Here is a 16,897-nt window from a genome sequence, read left to right as displayed (position 1 = left end):
GGGGGGTTAGGGGGGCTGGGGGGTCCCTATCTCTGTCTCTGTCTGTGTCCCTCCCACCCCAATGACTCTGCTTCGTATCTGTCAGTCGTCTGTCAGGTTGAACTGGTGGAGGGGTGTATTGTTTCCGGTATCGGGACCAGTTCCATTACAGGCACCAAAACACTGCATGACATTTTATAATACTCTGTGACAGAATTAGCACCTCTGAAGAGTAATCACCACAACAATTACCGTTGCCATGATCACAAGGTAAACTGTAAAATCATGGCACATACTTCACAAAGTAACCTATGAGGAATGTGCACTTGCACATATTTAACCGGTTGTTGCAGCAGCCAACCCGAGGACATCGAGTTACGTGTGTGGTCAGAGTTGTGTTTTGCTGCACCAGTAACCGAAACCAACAATGATGTCACAGTTTCCTGGAGTACGCCTCTACATCACTGCAGCATGGCTTGTTTTTTAATGCATAATTCTTCTCCTTGTAGAAAGAAAAGGCTACAATATGGCTTCCCAGATCCCAGCACTCCCTCAGTCCTACGCTCCAGGGACTGATAGCGTCTTTTCTGACCAGTCCGGCTTTTATTCTCTGGATGCCAATGTGCCCGGGCTCTCTAAGGTGATTCTCAACAAGCTCAACATGAAGGACTACGGACAGTACAGGTAAAAACTCTGCCAGATTTCTTGTGTCACTTTCACAGCACCCAGACTTTGATTTGTTAATATAACGTGTCATGTCATAAATGATTGATTACTTTTCCATGTTTCACTTCTTTTTGGCTCAACTTTCACTAACTAACAAAGGGCTGCTGTTGAGGGAAAGGCTAAAGGAATCTCATTCCGCAACTACAAGGAGATGTTCCAGAGGATTGAGGAGACCTTTAAGTTCTGCACCGGCTGCAACAAACTGCCCGACCATCTCGCCAAGGGACAGACCTTGAAACGCTGCGTGAAGTGAGTGCAAAGCCGCGACTGAAGGGCGATACCATGACATCACTGATGTGCTCGCTTTAGTAGGTGGTCTGTGCTGCTTGATTTATAATATCTTAGCATTAGCACCGATTAACATTAATCATTGTTGACAATCAGAATATTTTAGGCCACTGAAACCTGCACTGTTTTCTGTTCAGCTCTTATCATCACCCGGTGAGGACATTGTTTTGACATTGCTGCCCAATAGCTGTCATGTGCGAAGCATTACCCGTTGCCATTGTATCAGCGGCAGAATGATAGGCAACGATGGTGTGGACAGCTCTACAGAGGTGGACAATGGCCAGTGGCAAATATAGCTAAGTCCCCTGACTGCTATTCATTTCTCTGCAGCTTATTAAGAGAAGCTTAATGTAGTTTATAGTTTATAGTGTCACAACACCACAGAGTGTGTTTCAAGGAGCGTGTTGAGAGTAAGGAGTGGGATATTATGCTGCATATTCACACGGGTCTCATTGTTTTTGCACCTCATTTTTGATCATGCTCTATGCTTTCCTGTTGCTCTGTTTATCTCCCTCTCTCTGTCTCTCTCTCTCTCTCTTTCAGGCTGATTCATAAACACTCACACACTGTTATCCATGTGCATTCCCTTCAAATTCTCAGCTGCTACTGCCTCTCTCAAAAGTAACCAGTAGCAGCAGAAAAAGAAACCCAGAATCGCTGACAAGTCAAACTCTCCAAACCTTTGACATCTGAGAATTACCACCAATAGTCTAACAGTGTCCGCTTGTGACTTTCCATTAGACTCTCACTTCTCCTTTTGATTAATTTTACCCTTTTCATCATTCTTGAGGCTGAAGTACCTCTGAAGACGTGTTATACATTTTACCCCTGCAGCCATCTCTGTTTTCTCGCCTTGTTTTGATTCCTTCGTCGACTTGTAAGCCTCATTTGGAGGACCAATACGTCCTAGGTGCGCCCTGACAGAACACGTTGGCTGATAAATGATTTTATGTAAATGTGCGTGCCTCTGAGGCTGCAAATGATTGCAAGGTAAAGTAATATAGTCTCCCAAAGCACCACCTGGCAGTGGCTGTCAGACCTCTAATCCAACGTATTACCTCACCACCTAAACCGTAGGCTACATAGGGTACATACAAAGAGGTCATATAATCAGTAATAAATTCCAGCTTCTGCCAGTCATGGATGTTTTTGCCAGCTGTCATCTAAAACAGGACAGAATCCGTCTTCAGTGTCATGAGTATAAGGTCAAATATAACGATGGGTTTTAGGTGGATGTAGGATTGTATTTACATCCTGGCACAGACACGACATTCTAATAATAAAGAAGCCATCTTGATATACATAAGTGATGCAACCCTGGGCGCTGCAGTCCTACACTACTGAATGCTAACATGAAAATGCTAACATGCTTGCATGACATTGCATGACATGTTGCAAGTTTAATGTTTAACATGTTCATCATCTTAGTTTCATGTGTTAGCGTGCTAACATTTGCTGATCGCTAAAAAAAGAAAGCTACAGCTGAGGCTGATGGGGAATGTGATTCACTTTCCAGGTATTTGGTTGTGAACCAACCTATTGAACAAACTGAAACTTTTACTTGTTGATGGTGCTAGATGAGAGGTCAGCTGATCACCACAGTCATGAGTATTTATCCTTGAGGTTCCTTGAATGTCTGTAGAATTTTTTAGGGCAAACTCCAAACTCCACTAAAGTGCTCCTGATTAACTTTCATGAATTTCATAGTTTCTTTCCATTTCTTGTGTTGCTTTTCTCCTTGTCGTTCTCTCACAGGTGCTTGAATGTGTACTACTGTACCAAGGACTGTCAGAAAAAAGACTGGCCTCAGCATAAAAAGGTCTGCAAGATGCTTCGCCTGGTGGCCATTGACAGACTAGTGGAGTGGCTGATGTTCACCGGTGAGAAATGAAAAGGGAGTGCCATTTAAATTAAAATGCCTGAACAGCTGTCTTAGTTCACAAAACAGAGAAATCACGCTAATGAGATGGTATAATTTTAAAGCTGAGCTGCAGAGATTGAATGCCTGAGAGACAAAAAGTGACAGAAAGTCGCACTGCAATACTGGTGTAATTTTGAAATTTTAATTAAAGTTCCTCAGCCTTTATATTTCTCTGATTGCTTTTCAAACACAATCTAAACTTGGCAGGCACAATCAACACTTATCTTCGTCCTCAGTTTTGTGTCACATAAAACCATCAATGTTCTACCACCCACACAGGAGACCTTCCATTACCCACTGAGAAGTGGTCCAAGTCAGTCGCTGAGGTAAAGAACTGGGACGACTGGCTCCCGATGCAGGGAGACCTCTGGCCACGTCTGGACGCCATTTTGTCCGGTACGAACATGGCAACACTTTGGAAAAACGCTAGCAGAGCACGGCCAGATGATGCTGACCTGCGGCAATCTTTGTGGCGGCTTCAGAGCGAGTTCCTCTCTCGAGTTCTCACAGTTGGGACGGCTATGCAACGCTTCGGCCTGGATCCAAGCTCTAAACCCATCACTATTCACCTAGCAGGGGCATCCCACAATGAGACCATGGGAGCCAGACTGACTGACTATGATGAGCTGACCCACATGTTCCCTGGACATCAGGGCATAGAAATAGTCATGGTTGGACCAGAAGTGGTGGACAGCTCCATCATGAGGCCTCCTCTCAGTGCATTTGGCCCCAAGCAGAGGGTCTACATCAGCGCCTACAAGGGGCTCTACCACCAGTTCTGGGAGGAGCTGGTGGAGAAAGAGGAAGCAGCCAAGCCAGACCTGGTGGTGGGATTTCATCCTGGTATGTACATACAACATCGTGCCATCCTGGGGATATGATTGCACAAACTCTAAATTCTTGAGCTGGTCTGGTTGAAAGGAATTTTTTCACCTCAGATTGCTTTTAAATCATCCAGTAATGAGCGGAATAAACATTGCAGCTATAAATAGAAACAACTTAGCTTTAGTAGTCAGAACCAGTGACTTCTCTCCTTTCATGCTTGTCTGACAATAACCTCTTTGAGAGAACAGCGCAAGTAGGACACATATAACTCACTAGATCTGGCCTATTCATTAGTGCCAGGCTTTTATTGGGGATTTGGGTAATTAATGGGAGCAGCTGGGAAAGAGTTTGGCTTCTGATTGCTGGACTCAGCATAATGTCGGTAAGCTGTCCTTTTGGAAGGGGAGTCTCAATCCGCCCCCTCGGATTCACTCAGGCGCACATCGCATGCCATGGTCATGTGCAAACTAACTGATGTAAAACAACCTCTCCATCCCTGTCCTGTTTTCACTCAGAGGACAAACAATATTCAAAACAAATAAAACCCTTTTTCTGAATTAGGGATATAGTTAAAACTTTTGGAATACAAGTACTTTAACATTACAAGAACTTTTTCCCCACTTCATGAAAAATAGCATGTTAGACTGAAATGTGTCCATCCTATTGTCCAGCCTCACAGACAACCAACCTCATTAAAGTGGCACTATAACTCTGCACCTCCTAAGCTCATGAGTCATGTGTCTCACCCTTTGACCTGCAAAGCAGCAGTAAAGCCCCAACCCAACTGAGCCCATAACCCCTGGCTCAGTTGTCACTGCAATCACTGCAGGCTCCACTGGAGCTAAATATATATGAGTCAGTCATACTGTGAGTAAACTGTTTGAGTGTCTGGCTGCATCTTGACTGCAAAGCTGGCAGAGCACTGCATTATTACACTGTTCAAGCGATAGGGGAAGAAGGCAGAAAAAAAGGATGGTGTGTGTATGTGTGTGAGTAGGCTTGACCTTAGAGAATAGGAGAGGATGATGTCAGCTGTCAGCTCTCACAAAGGAGATGGATGTGGGGGAAGTATTGTCATCCATACAGAGATAGACCACTGAAAACAGGCACTTCAGAAACAGAAACTCAACACACAGGCTGCTTTTTGTAATTCATGAAACAAACTGTATATTCAAAGTTATAAAATGTAGTTTTTCAGACCAGGAAACAAAGGAAGTCGACCATTAATAACAGCAACTTTATCTGCCGTAAGGCCCAAAGTGGCGCTGGTGGTAAGCAATTATTGCAGTCATTAACAGTCAGACTGGAACGTCTCTTTGTCACCTTATCCCCGGAAGGTCTTAACGCCTAAACGCTTACTCCCTGTTAAATGTTTTACTTTGATGAGGAGTGTAACCTCAGGGGTGTTCGTATCACAGCGTGCATTATTCAAATCAGAATCCTCTCTTTCTGCAGTTTGACTTCCGGTAGGCGATGAATAACATGATACCATCTGTGTGCCAGTATCACGGGCCCGACATTTCTCCAGCCTCTGTGGCATCCCCTGAGCCCCTCCAGCAAACACACATAACCAGTATACACACCAGCATGTACGTTACAGAGCAGCTGAAGCTTTAACAAATTCATAGCTTTCTCTCCTGTTTCTCACACACATACTTTTTTCTGAATGCTGATTGAATTTTAATCTGTGATTACATCTTTCTCTCGGGCAGACTAATAATGTGAGATGTTATTGATCATCGTAGGGAAATTCTCTATTTTGCTGCTCTGCTGGTTTTGTCTCACACAAGGACACTTAAGCCGGATGGATTTACAGTATTTGCTGCCATGGAGGCTTGAACCTCAGTCATCTGGTGAAGGGCGAGCCATTCACCAAACTACCCATGCTGCTCAGAAAGACAAAAACATACTACTGACATAAACCATGAGTCAGGGGAAAGTGACATCTGTCAGTTAATATGCTGCAGGATTATCTACCCACCCCAGCTTGAATATAGCCAGACTGCTGCACTGATTTGTCTCTCTCTCTCTCTCTCTGTCTCTGTCTCTGTCTCTCTCTCTGTAAGCGTGTGAGTGTCATACATTTTCGGTTGGCGTGGTGTGAGTTTGAGCAACTCCAGTAAACGAGGTAGACGAGGTCAACCTGTTTGGGGCGCGATCAACTTTGTCATATTGACTCATAATTAGGCAGAATGCAAAACACTATCAGTGACACGTCCTGAGGGAAATACATTAAGAGAAAGACGTGTGCAGGTGGAGGCTAATGAAGCGTAATCCGCTCGATCTTCACCTCACCGGGGGGAGAAAAAGATCTGACTTTTTCTCTGTCAGTCTGCGAGAGAAACAGACAGCCCAGTTAGTGTTTCCTTTTTTTTTAGTGTCAGTGTCAGAAAAAGGTGACGTCAGGTTCTTCCACGCACCATTTAGGGTTCAACTTAAGATTTTACGTGAGAATGTGATGACAGTTGGTGTTTGTGTCTTTGAACCCAGGGTTCCACGCTAACCAGGGTCTGGTAGAGGGTTGGCTGCCCACTCTTCTGCTGCTCCGAGACTACAACATCCCTGCCTTCTTCTCCGTGTATAGGTCAGTCACATAATAAAAACCCGTTTTCACATTTTTTATAACGGAGATAATAAGATTTCTTTCCCTTTGAACAGCAGTGAATGTCTGAGATTCCTCGTCCTCATTATTTCGCGTTGTATTCCATCTGCTAAGTGATTAATATAGAACCTACTTAAATACTGCATCAGCTCTGTGGCAGTGTCTTCTTCTTCACTACAGTCCTCAGTCCCGATACAATTATTACCGCCCGCAAACCCAGATCGCACTTCTCCTTCCACACCTCACACTCGCCTCCCTCTGGCGGCCGATACCTGTTTCCTGTTTATTTCTTCCGCTGCAGGCGCTCTCAGCAAACTCCCCCCTTAGACCGTGTGATACAGCAGAGTTATTGATGTTGTTCTCTTTCCCTTCTGTTGATGCTGCTTCTCTATAATTTCTCTGAAGCTGTTTTTCTTGTAGACGGATATTGAAATAAGTCTGTGAACAGGTGCTTAGTCTCTCGCCAGGCCTCTCATGAGCCCCATCCCATAAAGCTAAATGTACTTAATTAATCGATTTCCTCCGCCATCCCTTTGTCCTCACAGCGAGATGGAGCTCAAGTACTCACTGCAGATCCTGCTGGAGCTGGAGATGCACATCAGGGACAGCGGATCTAATCCTTTCACCTCACAGAAACCAGAGCAGGTCCAGGCCTGCCCCAACAAAACCCCAGTCTACTGCAATTCTCATTACATCTGTTTCCAGGGACTGCTGCCACAAGAAGACTTTGAGGAGCCAAGTCCAGACAATTAAGCGGCCACCATAAAGAAAGAAAAATCAGAGCCTGTCTGGTCCCCCTCTTTAAAGATGTGGTTTTCAGTATATGATTACGGGAACTTCCTGGGGAACTTGAGGGGTTTCCTGCAGCCTCTCAGAGATGGACATTGCTCGACTGTGCAGCTAGTTGGAAGATGTGAGCGATGAAGCTTACATTCTGATTTGGGGAAGAGAGCATTTTTCATAGTAAAAAAATGAGCCTTCACTGCTGCTGTAGTGTCCTTTTGAATTCTGATATTATTAATGAATGAGTCAGATTACAGAAATCATTCAAAGCTCATGTGAGGGAACCCGAGGGCACCAGCAGGGGCACAAAGGTTTGCGCATCACTGGTGCCCTGAGGTGACATGAATGTTGGATACAAAGGGTCATGGGCATACAAACATAATGAGACCAAAATGAGTTCAGTTCTCATTTGATGGTTGTCTGTAATTTGCTCTGCAGCTAGAACCTATTTCAAAACCTCACAATGGCTGCATGAAATCAGATCACATGCTCACTAATGTAACACATGATCTAAAGCTATGCTTCAATAAATCCTGTGTGCTGCAGAGTCTGATTTGAACTCTGAATTTGTTTTGGGGTTTTTTTTCTTAACTTTTGTGATTCTGTTTCTCATTCGTAGCTGCCGCCAGATGGTGAGTCTTTGTGTTCTGTGGTGTGGTCTGTGGTGGATGCTCTGTTTTTGGACATTAGCCTAACCCGCCGTCATTCATGGCTCCGTTCAACAGTCATCTGATCACCATTGGAATTGTCTTCTTCTTGAATAGACAATACAATAGTTCTTTATTTGCTAAATGGAGACTCTCGATAGGCAATTATATATTTCCCTCGTCTCTTAACAATGAAAAGGCCAAAAAGCCAAGCAGCATTTGTTTGACAGCTATTATCAGTTTTATTCAGGGTGGATTATATATTATATTATTATATTATAAAACACTGCACAAGCTACAGGATTAAATATTACCATGAGATAAGTAATCACCCAATTGGACACAGTCTTAACAAAACTGAACATTATATGCTTCACTGATTCCAGGCCTATTACATAGGATAGCATTGTCACAAAGCCTGGACAACCCATAGGATTTAGCCTCTGTAGCAGCTGTGAAATGACCACTTCTACAAAGACTACAAAACTACTCTCAGAGCTACTTTATGCAAACATTTCAAGCAGTAGTTTGCACGCAATCTTTCTGTGTTAATTGCTTCCAGCTTCCAATCAAAAAGAGAAAGAGTAGTCAAGTGATAAAGTTTATTAAAACAGTAATATGTTAAAGTGATGCCAGTTTTACAGACCATCGTCTTATCACACTGATCTCTCCACATATAAAAAATACCCCAACATGATGGTAAAGGTAATATAAAGTGAAATAATTCTACTTTGTAAACAGTAAAATTGAGCATATTTGTTGGATTAGTATATGAAAAAAATTCATAATGCTCAATCAGGGCACAGATGCTAATGTGTTAAACATAACCATGACATCTCTGTCTGCATGTGTTTCTTGTTTTGATTCATAAGAAGAGAGTTCTGGTGAAGCGATGTGACACTGAACTCTAGTGGACGAGCGCGGTAAAGACACAGAAAGTACAGGTCGTGTTGTAACAGTCAGGCTCAGAAACATTAGTGGTCAAAGGCTATTTCCTGATGGGTTGCCATTACAATTGTTTGAACTGAACCCAATTAAAAGCTTTTATGGGTTGGATCATATTCTACAATAACGTCTTTGTTTATGAGTGATTTATTTTCCCCCATAAAAACCTGTATCAATGTAATTTTCTTAACGGTTCGGGTGAGTCCAGCTCTTGTCAAGTGAAGAATGGTCTCGAGTTGTCAGAAACTTACTAGAAGGGAAAGCACAGGTGCTATATCTGGCAGCAGCAGCCCCCAACAGGCTGCTCGGATAACAAACCCAAGGAGCAGCAGAGGAAGAAAAAGCGAAGCCTGTCTGAGACTCAGAAATGGCAGAGTCAGAGAGGTAAGTAGGTTTTACTTCCTTTACCCTGCACTTTGATTTTGGAGAACATTTCTAAATTTACATTTACCACCTCATGGCACCATGAAAAAAAATCGCACGTGTCTGAAGCCACGCGCAGCGGGAACAGAGCCGCCTGGTGCTTGTAAACAGTGACAGCATGACATTTGAATGGCATTTTGAGATACTAACCTACCACCAAGGCCTGTTTCATTACTTTTGCTCCCTGCTGTTCTTTGCTGTTTTATTTTTTCTATATGTAAACTTATTATGAATCTGCCCTTGCAACCCCCTCCACTCCCCTCCTCATACTGCAGCAAATGTCCCAGTCTAAGAATAGCAGAGTGAAGGCCTCAGTAGTCTCTCGGTGAGAACGCAGTTGAAACATATTTTAACAAGTTGGATCTTTTGGGGTGTTCATAACTTTTTATTAAATCACTAATCTGTTAAAGGTCATTTCTGCTCTATCTATATTTTATTTCTTATGTTTTAATGTCTTTCTACAGAGTTGTCCCAGAGACCAAGACCAACGGTAAACCTATGGCCTTCCGGTCTCAAAAAGAGATGTTTGAGAAAATAGAAGAATCATTCAAAATCTGTGCACAATGTGAGAAGCGGCCGAGTCAACTTTCAAACCCACAGAGCCTGAAGCGTTGTGCAAGGTAAAAAATTCCATCCAGTAAACCTCCAAGTTATTTTGTCATCAAAGTCAGGAATATTTGAGACAATAGATCTCTCACTTTTTGTCCTCTCTTTGCACAGATGTCTAAATGTTTATTACTGCTGTAAAGACTGTCAGAAAGGTGACTGGCCCAAACACAAGAAGCTCTGCTCACAGCTGCGTCTGGCTGCCATTGACAGAGTTGTGGAGTGGCTTGTGTTCAAAGGTAAAACATCCACACAAACAGTAAAAGACAATGAGAAAGGATTCTTCTTTTCTTCCTAGAGAGGAATGGAGGAATATACAAGAAATGATAGTTACCGCCTCATGAACTGTCTGCATTTCTGTAAGACGACTGAGCTAATTTGATTTTCTTTCATCGCAGAAGAGCTTCCGTTCCCCACAGAAAAATGGTCAAAGCCCCAGTCAGAGGTTAAAGGTTGGGATGACTGGCTTGCGATGCAGGGAGATCTCACAGCTCGCTTCGAACCCGTTTTAAATGGTGCAAAGATGAAAGACCTGTGGACCAATGCTGGCAGGCCTCGGCCTGACGATGAAGACCTGAAGCTGTCGCTGTGGAGAGTCTGCAGTGAGTTCTTCTGCAGACCGTTGACCATCGCCTGGGGGATGAGGCTATTTGGCCTTAACCCTTATTCCAAACCTCTCACCATTCACCTGGTGGGAGCAGGCCACAGTGAGACACTGGCAGCCAGACTGACGGACTACGATGAGATAAACCACATGTTCCCCGGACACCAGGGAATCGAGATAGTCATGGTGGGACCAGAGGTGCTGGATGGCCCCATTGTGAGGCCTCCACTCAGAGCGTTTGGCCCCAAGCAGAGGGTCTACATCAGCGCCTACAAGGGGCTCTACCACCAGTTCTGGGAGGAGCTGGTGGAGAAAGAGGAAGCAGCCAAGCCAGACCTGGTGGTGGGATTTCATCCTGGTATGTACATACAACATCGTGTCATCCTGGAGATGTGATCCTACAAACTCTAAAATCTTGAGCTGGTCTGGTTAAAGGAGTTTTTTCACCTCAAATTGTCGTGAAATTGAATTTCAAAATTGGAAATTGACGTCTTCCCCTTTAGACAAAGATATAATAAAAGTGTTACGCTATGAAATATAACATTTTGTTTTAGGAGAAAATAACCTTTTATTGACTTTTAGACTGTAATACATATACTGAAAAGGTGCTCAGCAAGATTTATATCCATTCCGAGCTCTTTTTGACTTATTTTCGTTTTTTTATGTCAAGACTTTGATGCCAGTCAGGGCCTGGACGACGGCTGGCTTCCAACACTACTGCTCCTCAGGGATTATGAGATTCCTTCACTTTTCACTGCTCTCAAGTGAGTGTTACAGACTAGTAGTCACACACGGTTAAAAGTCCTTGTAACAGAATCAGCTGGAGACACATAAATATAAAAGAAGTTTCAGATTACATATTACAATACAGTAATACACTACAGTATTTTGTTTAAGTACATATTTTTGGGGATTTGTGAGTTAAAGTAACTTGAAATATCTCAAATATTCATATCCTATTACTTATAAATATGTTGTACTGTACTACCGACTTAATAATGTGTTATGGATTTTATTTTTAAACTGCCCTGCCCTCCCACATGTTCTTCATGCGATTTAACAGTGAATAGCGTCCAAATTGGCATAGGCCATTATTAAATGGCACATGTTATTTGCATTATTGTAATGTATGTTACACAAGTGCTTTAAAGTATGCAAATATACTCAGTGTCTGATGAATGTGGTTCCCGCCACCATCAGCCGAGCTCGCTCTCTCTCCTCTCGCCACCCTCTTATCGTCGAGGGCGCGCAGCTACTGATGCCTCTCGTCCTCTCTCCGCAGTGAGACGGAGATGACCTACTCCCTGCAGATCCTGCTGGAGCTGGAGATGGACATGAAGGGAAATGGAGCCAACCCCTTCTCCTCGCTGAAACCAGAAGTGGTGGGCTCGTGTCCCAACAAGCCTCCTGTCTACTGCAACTCCCACTACTTCTGTTTTCAGGGTCTCCTGGAGACTGTGGAGTTTGAGGAGCCGGACGAGGCCTGAAGGAGCCTCTCACATCTGGAGCTCTGATTTTTTCAGATTAAGAAGCATTGTTTTTATAAGACCGCATTTTTCTTTTACTGTAATCATGTTTTAAAAATAGCAATAAAAATATTAATATTAAAAAATAACACGTAAATACATATTTATTATTGCTAAAAAAAAAATTGTGTACCATTTCCCTTGGTTAACAGTTGTAAGTATTGACTCTGACATTTGCATTCACTATCGCAGTTTCATGTCATGCAACTGCCAGAGTTGTAAGATTTGAATATACTGTTTCTGAACTATTGTGGCATTGTCAAATGTCGTTCACACTTTATTTGGATAGTCCAGTCCTGTAGTCTGTCCTGCAGGGAGTTTACAGAGTATATTTCACTGATCTTCCTTGAACATTCTTGTTGCTGGACTAATGTTCAACAATGCAAAAAATATTTTCGCTATAATTAACACGATATATATAACACTATAGATATAATATAGATATAACACGATGGCAGAATGTATGACTATTCTGGTCACGGGTTTCAAAATCTTTCTGTAATAAAACATGTTAAAGCAAAAATCTTATCAGATTGGGGTCTGTGCTGTTGGTATGGCCGATGCAAGTATTCAACCAACAATCAGTAAACCAGTAAGTGGTGAGGGTGAGCATTACCAAAACAGCTGGATTGTTTAATCTCAATTTATTACTTATATTATAACTGTTGAAATCTTACAAATACTCTCTGTCGGCAGACTATCCAAACGTCAACTGATATAACTTCTCAATAAAACATTTCAAATGATTAAATACGGGAGAGACTGTGTTTTCTGTTCTGATTTCTTTCCTTTATTTTAAAGACATCATTTCACCCAAGAATAAAATGGCACCTTTTCATCATGAGGTTATATTTAGCTGTTCATAACTAGTGAGAATGAAGCAAACAATTTAGTTCATTAACCATCTGACTTGAACACTTGTGTTCTGCAAGTATTTTCTGTTATTTTTAAAGATGAAAAACAAACAAACAAATATTTGACTTGATTTCGGGCTAAATTGATAATTAAATTGCTTCATTTACTGTATTACATAACATACACGGCTGCTGTCAATTAAACACTTTCCTAATTAAAAAAATATCTACTTTCAGGTGAGGAAATAAAATCATGCATCACAAGCAAATCAGTGTTTCCATCTTAATCTGTAAATGCGAGGCATGTCTACACTTCTAGCGAGATTTGAAGGATAAAACCAGGTCTACAATATAAAAGACGAGGTTGACAATGGCTCCAATGGAAACAGTGTTAAGGTCAGTGTAGGAACACTTGATGTAAGGATTGTATCCGGATCGTTTGTAACCAAAGACAAGCCAAAGAATGACAGCGAGGAGGTACAACAGCACTGCCGCAATGTTGAACACAAGCTCCATCATATTGAGCCCAAATGAGAGGAGACACTGCAGCAGCTTGAGCAGGTTGAGAACTATGATGACCACAGTGACCAGCAGGCAAACAGCAAACACAATGATGCTGCACATCATCCCGAAAGGACGAAAGAACCATTCGCCATTTACAAAGTGGTCAGTGGCAGCGGTGAGAATGATACAAGCCGTGAAAGCCTCTGCCGTGCGGAGAACTCCTCTCGGGCTGGACAGGTAGCCGCTCGGACACTTCATTTTTTGCATCACAGTATCAACCAGGAAGACAACGGCGGCGACCACGGAGAAGATGAAGCAGAGGATGCTGCTGATGCAGGAGAGGCAGATGAAAACGGCTGCAAAGATCAGCGTGGCGGAGGTGATCATCGCCGCACACAGGACGGTCAACCCGCAGGTCAGGTCAGCCCAGTTGGGTAGGAAGACAGCCAGGAGGATGTGCCACATTTTGGCCTCCACCACAGTCAGGACTAAGGGCACAATGATGCAGAAAACCCAGACAAACTCACACCATACGCCCCATGGACTCACCATCCTGCCCCTGAAGATAACAATGAGGAGAGATAGAGCACTGAAGATTATTTCCAGGAGGCGTAAAATGCCCGGACAGCTCTTGAAGGGGCCACACATGATGCTCAGTTTGGCGCAGTCCTCTGAACTGTCCTTGCTGCTGCTTCATCAGCAACAATGAACACTTGACCCAATGACCACCACATTTCCTTGTATTCAAATTTCTTGGTGCAGGAATTGTTCTTCAGACTATGTAGGTGTGTTTTCTGTGAATGCCTGTTTAGTAGAAGGACTGCTTTTGAACTCTCAAGTCATTTATTTAGTAAGTAAAATAATTCAATTTGGAAGATTTATTCCCTTATTTGCTTAAAATCTGGTGAATATGCTGCAACTTTTCTGCTATGTTTTTTTTCCATGTGTATGAAATGTTTAAATTTCCTGTAATTGAATTAAATGGAAAATTGAATATGAAACAATTCCTCGCGAGTTTCTCCAAACTGACTATATATGAAGCATAACAGACACATACACAATGCCTTTCTGTCTCTTTTTTAACATACATATTTTTCTATCATTTTAAACCATTTTCAGCTGGTATTGAAAAAATCAGGACAAGAACATGAGAGCGTCTCTTCAGAGCATCTTTATTCCCACTACACACTTCACACCGGTGTCTGTGGCTGACAGATCGCAGGAAACTCAGGTGTGTTCATTCATGTGTAATCTCATTTTCAGGAACAGACACATTGCAAGTTACAATTTTTCATTGGCAGTGCCATAGACAGTTCATATTCCAAATATACTCAAGATACACAGCAACACATCAGGGAGTATAAAAATGGAGAATGGAAAGTTACACCCAGAGCTCATGTGTAATTTTAGGTTTGATTACACGTCATATGGGACAAAACAAAACAACAGATTAATATTAAAAGTCTCAGCTTCAACAGAACTGTACTCATTGTTCATGAATACATATGACATGGAAAATATAAATTAATATTCTGTATAAAAGACTGCAACCAGAAACCCCAATGCTCAAAAATCCTATTTTGCAACTCCAGTCTGATTGTGAGTCTGTTTGATGATAGCACCATTTTCTGCTTTGAAATCACATTATACATTGTATAATGTGATCGTGTGTTAATTCTGCTTTTGTTTGTTGGACCAAGTTACACGTGAGGCATGACAAAATGTAGATTACCCTTTAGCTCTGGCGTTCTGAGTGGATGTTCAAAGCCTCAGTCTGTGATGTTGCGGTGTACAGCTGCAGTGCTGTTTCTGCTCCGTTGGAGACTGTGTGCAACCAATTACATTTCCCCAGATGTGGAAAATGTGATCATGTGACTTCAGTGCAGAAATGGCAGTGTTCACCAACCTGAGACCAGGCTTTAAAAGCATTGTTCAAACATTTTAAACATTCTGACAACACAAACATTATTCAAGCATTTTACTTTAATGCTATGGGAAGATATGTTGAGCATTTACCTTACAGTTTTTAATTTAAATAAATAAATGAATTATTTTTTTTATTTTTTATTACCTGAATTACAAAGAGTTATTTAGAGTTGTAGTTCAAGTTTGGATGTTTTAAAAAGATGATTGGAAAGTCTCTACCATGTTTATGTTTTGCTAAAGCCACAGATACCAAGCAAGGTGAAAATAAGGTCCAGTGTGAAAAGAATGAGATTCACATACGTCAGGAATGCAACCATAAACTGAATGGCCCAGATACAGAAGCTGGGTGGACAGTCACTGGGACGAGGGTTGTTCCTGAACATAAAAATGGGCCACATGATAGCAGTGAAGATATACAGCACAACAGAGATGACCAGGAATATGAACACAAATCTGTCCAAGTTAAAAGGCAAGCATTTCTTCAGTTTCTTGAGGATGTTGGTGGCTATGATAAGAGGGAGGATGGGGAAAGGAATGATATAAGCTATGACGCAGATGATCAGAGCCGGCTTGTCTCTGTAACCAGTCAGTGATATAAAAATCATGCAGCTTATGAAGGCCTCCAGTACCTTGAAGAATCCAGGCAGAGCAGCAAGGTACTTCCCCTCCTTCTTGTCCAGGATTTTGTCCTTCACCACTTCAAATGTGTAGACCATACCACACAAGAAAGCAAATATACTCACTATCCAGCCATACAGACATGCTAATTTCAGGCAGGCATAGAAGTTGGCATATATGATAGCAACAGAAACGGTCATGAGTGTTGAAGACATGGCCATCCCAGTGGTGAAGTCTGACCAGTCCATGCAAAACAAATTGAGTACGATGTCAAGTTTAAACATCTCAATGATGGTGATGATGAGGGTCATAATGGGGCAGAAGGCCCAGGTGAACATGGCGTAGTTCCAGTAGGTATGGCTGCTCCCTCCTCTGAAGGCAGCCAGGACGAAGGTGACCAGAGACAGAATGATCTGAGCCATATGTAGCCCGCCTCGTCCGGATAACAGAGAAGAAGGAGTAAACACTGCTTGGGATAAGGTGTCCTTAATACTATCAATTATTCCCATCTCTCTGAAGGAGCTGAAGAGTGGTTGAAATATGCCTGTAATGTAGGTATATGTCCTCCCAGGTAGCTGCAAGAAAGTGGATGAGGTGTGTTTGCTAAGCTGCCTTCCAACTCCACTTTGCTTATAGTCTTTTATTGCCTTTCTGGTTTGCATAATAGTCATGAAATGGGCTGTGTGTAAGGATGAATGTCTGCTACAACCGATATGAAATAACTGAAGTTGTGCTTGATGCTTGACTAGGTAAAGCCATTATTTGAATAGGGACACTATTACAGAAAGGTAATGGGATGCTGACCTACAGGCTATATATTCAATGATGTAACATAACCATAGTAATCTAAAATATTTGAGGTGCAGATGTCTAGGGACTTACAAAGCCTGGAATGAAGGACTGCCTGAGAGACAAGCTCAGGGCAAACAAGCCCTTTAAACAGTTAAAGGGCGAGAAAAAAAACACGTTTCTACACGGATATACTTATTTGTGACACTGCTTCAACCCAACCACTGTATGTGCACCTTGCTCATTTTATCGGTCAAATGTGATAGATTTATATTTTAAACAAACAAACTGTGCCATTTTGTTGACGAAATATTCTTAATACTGCGGATAC

The 16,897-nt window shown here is 42.3% G+C and overlaps 4 protein-coding genes across 7 annotated transcripts in view; 2 read left to right on the top strand and 2 right to left on the bottom strand.

The window, feature by feature from the left end:
* LOC111658695 (putative protein MSS51 homolog, mitochondrial) overlaps positions 1–7,686 on the top strand; it is a 9,315-nt gene extending 1,629 nt beyond the window's left edge. Inside the window, exons 2-7 of one of the 2 annotated variants that reach the window (XM_023411310.2) lie at positions 489–663; positions 805–954; positions 2,749–2,873; positions 3,194–3,757; positions 6,230–6,323; positions 6,887–7,686. In XM_023411310.2, the coding sequence (XP_023267078.1) occupies positions 506–663; positions 805–954; positions 2,749–2,873; positions 3,194–3,757; positions 6,230–6,323; positions 6,887–7,094 (1,299 nt within the window). In that variant the 5' untranslated portion in view covers positions 489–505 and the 3' untranslated portion in view covers positions 7,095–7,686. The remainder of the gene's footprint in view (positions 1–488; positions 664–804; positions 955–2,748; positions 2,874–3,193; positions 3,758–6,229; positions 6,324–6,886) is intronic. The other variant, XM_023411311.2, reaches the window with a different exon arrangement.
* Positions 7,687–8,502: 816 nt separating this feature from the next.
* LOC111658694 (putative protein MSS51 homolog, mitochondrial) lies at positions 8,503–12,626 on the top strand. Of its 3 annotated transcripts, none has more exons than XM_023411308.2 (7): positions 8,503–9,100; positions 9,415–9,464; positions 9,604–9,759; positions 9,860–9,984; positions 10,147–10,707; positions 11,020–11,113; positions 11,632–12,626. In XM_023411308.2, the coding sequence occupies exons 1-7, from the start codon at positions 8,942–8,944 to the stop codon at positions 11,834–11,836; spliced, it is 1,350 nt and encodes a 449-aa protein (XP_023267076.1). In that variant the 5' UTR covers positions 8,503–8,941; the 3' UTR covers positions 11,837–12,626. The 3 variants fall into 3 exon arrangements, with proteins under 3 accessions (XP_023267076.1, XP_023267075.1, XP_023267077.1); XM_023411307.2 differs by having other exon boundaries at positions 8,611–9,100; positions 10,144–10,707; XM_023411309.2 differs by lacking the exon at positions 9,415–9,464 and having other exon boundaries at positions 9,000–9,100; positions 10,144–10,707.
* A 409-nt stretch (positions 12,627–13,035) lies between these two features.
* LOC111658640 (myeloid-associated differentiation marker homolog) lies at positions 13,036–13,881 on the bottom strand. The gene has a single exon (XM_023411218.2). It carries the CDS (start codon positions 13,879–13,881, stop codon positions 13,045–13,047), a length of 837 nt encoding a protein of 278 aa, XP_023266986.2. The 3' UTR covers positions 13,036–13,044.
* A 1,502-nt stretch (positions 13,882–15,383) lies between these two features.
* Positions 15,384–16,286, bottom strand: LOC111658639 (myeloid-associated differentiation marker-like protein 2). Its single transcript, XM_023411217.1, has one exon. It carries the CDS (start codon positions 16,284–16,286, stop codon positions 15,384–15,386), a length of 903 nt encoding a protein of 300 aa, XP_023266985.1.
* Positions 16,287–16,897: the final 611 nt, after the last annotated feature.

This window comes from Seriola lalandi, unplaced genomic scaffold, assembly GCF_002814215.2.
Source record: "Seriola lalandi dorsalis isolate HSWRI2012SDOR001 ecotype SW California unplaced genomic scaffold, Sedor1 jcf7180002054464, whole genome shotgun sequence".
NCBI classification, from domain to species: domain Eukaryota; kingdom Metazoa; phylum Chordata; class Actinopteri; order Carangiformes; family Carangidae; genus Seriola; species Seriola lalandi.
This window is presented reverse-complemented; position numbering and strand designations above follow the sequence as displayed.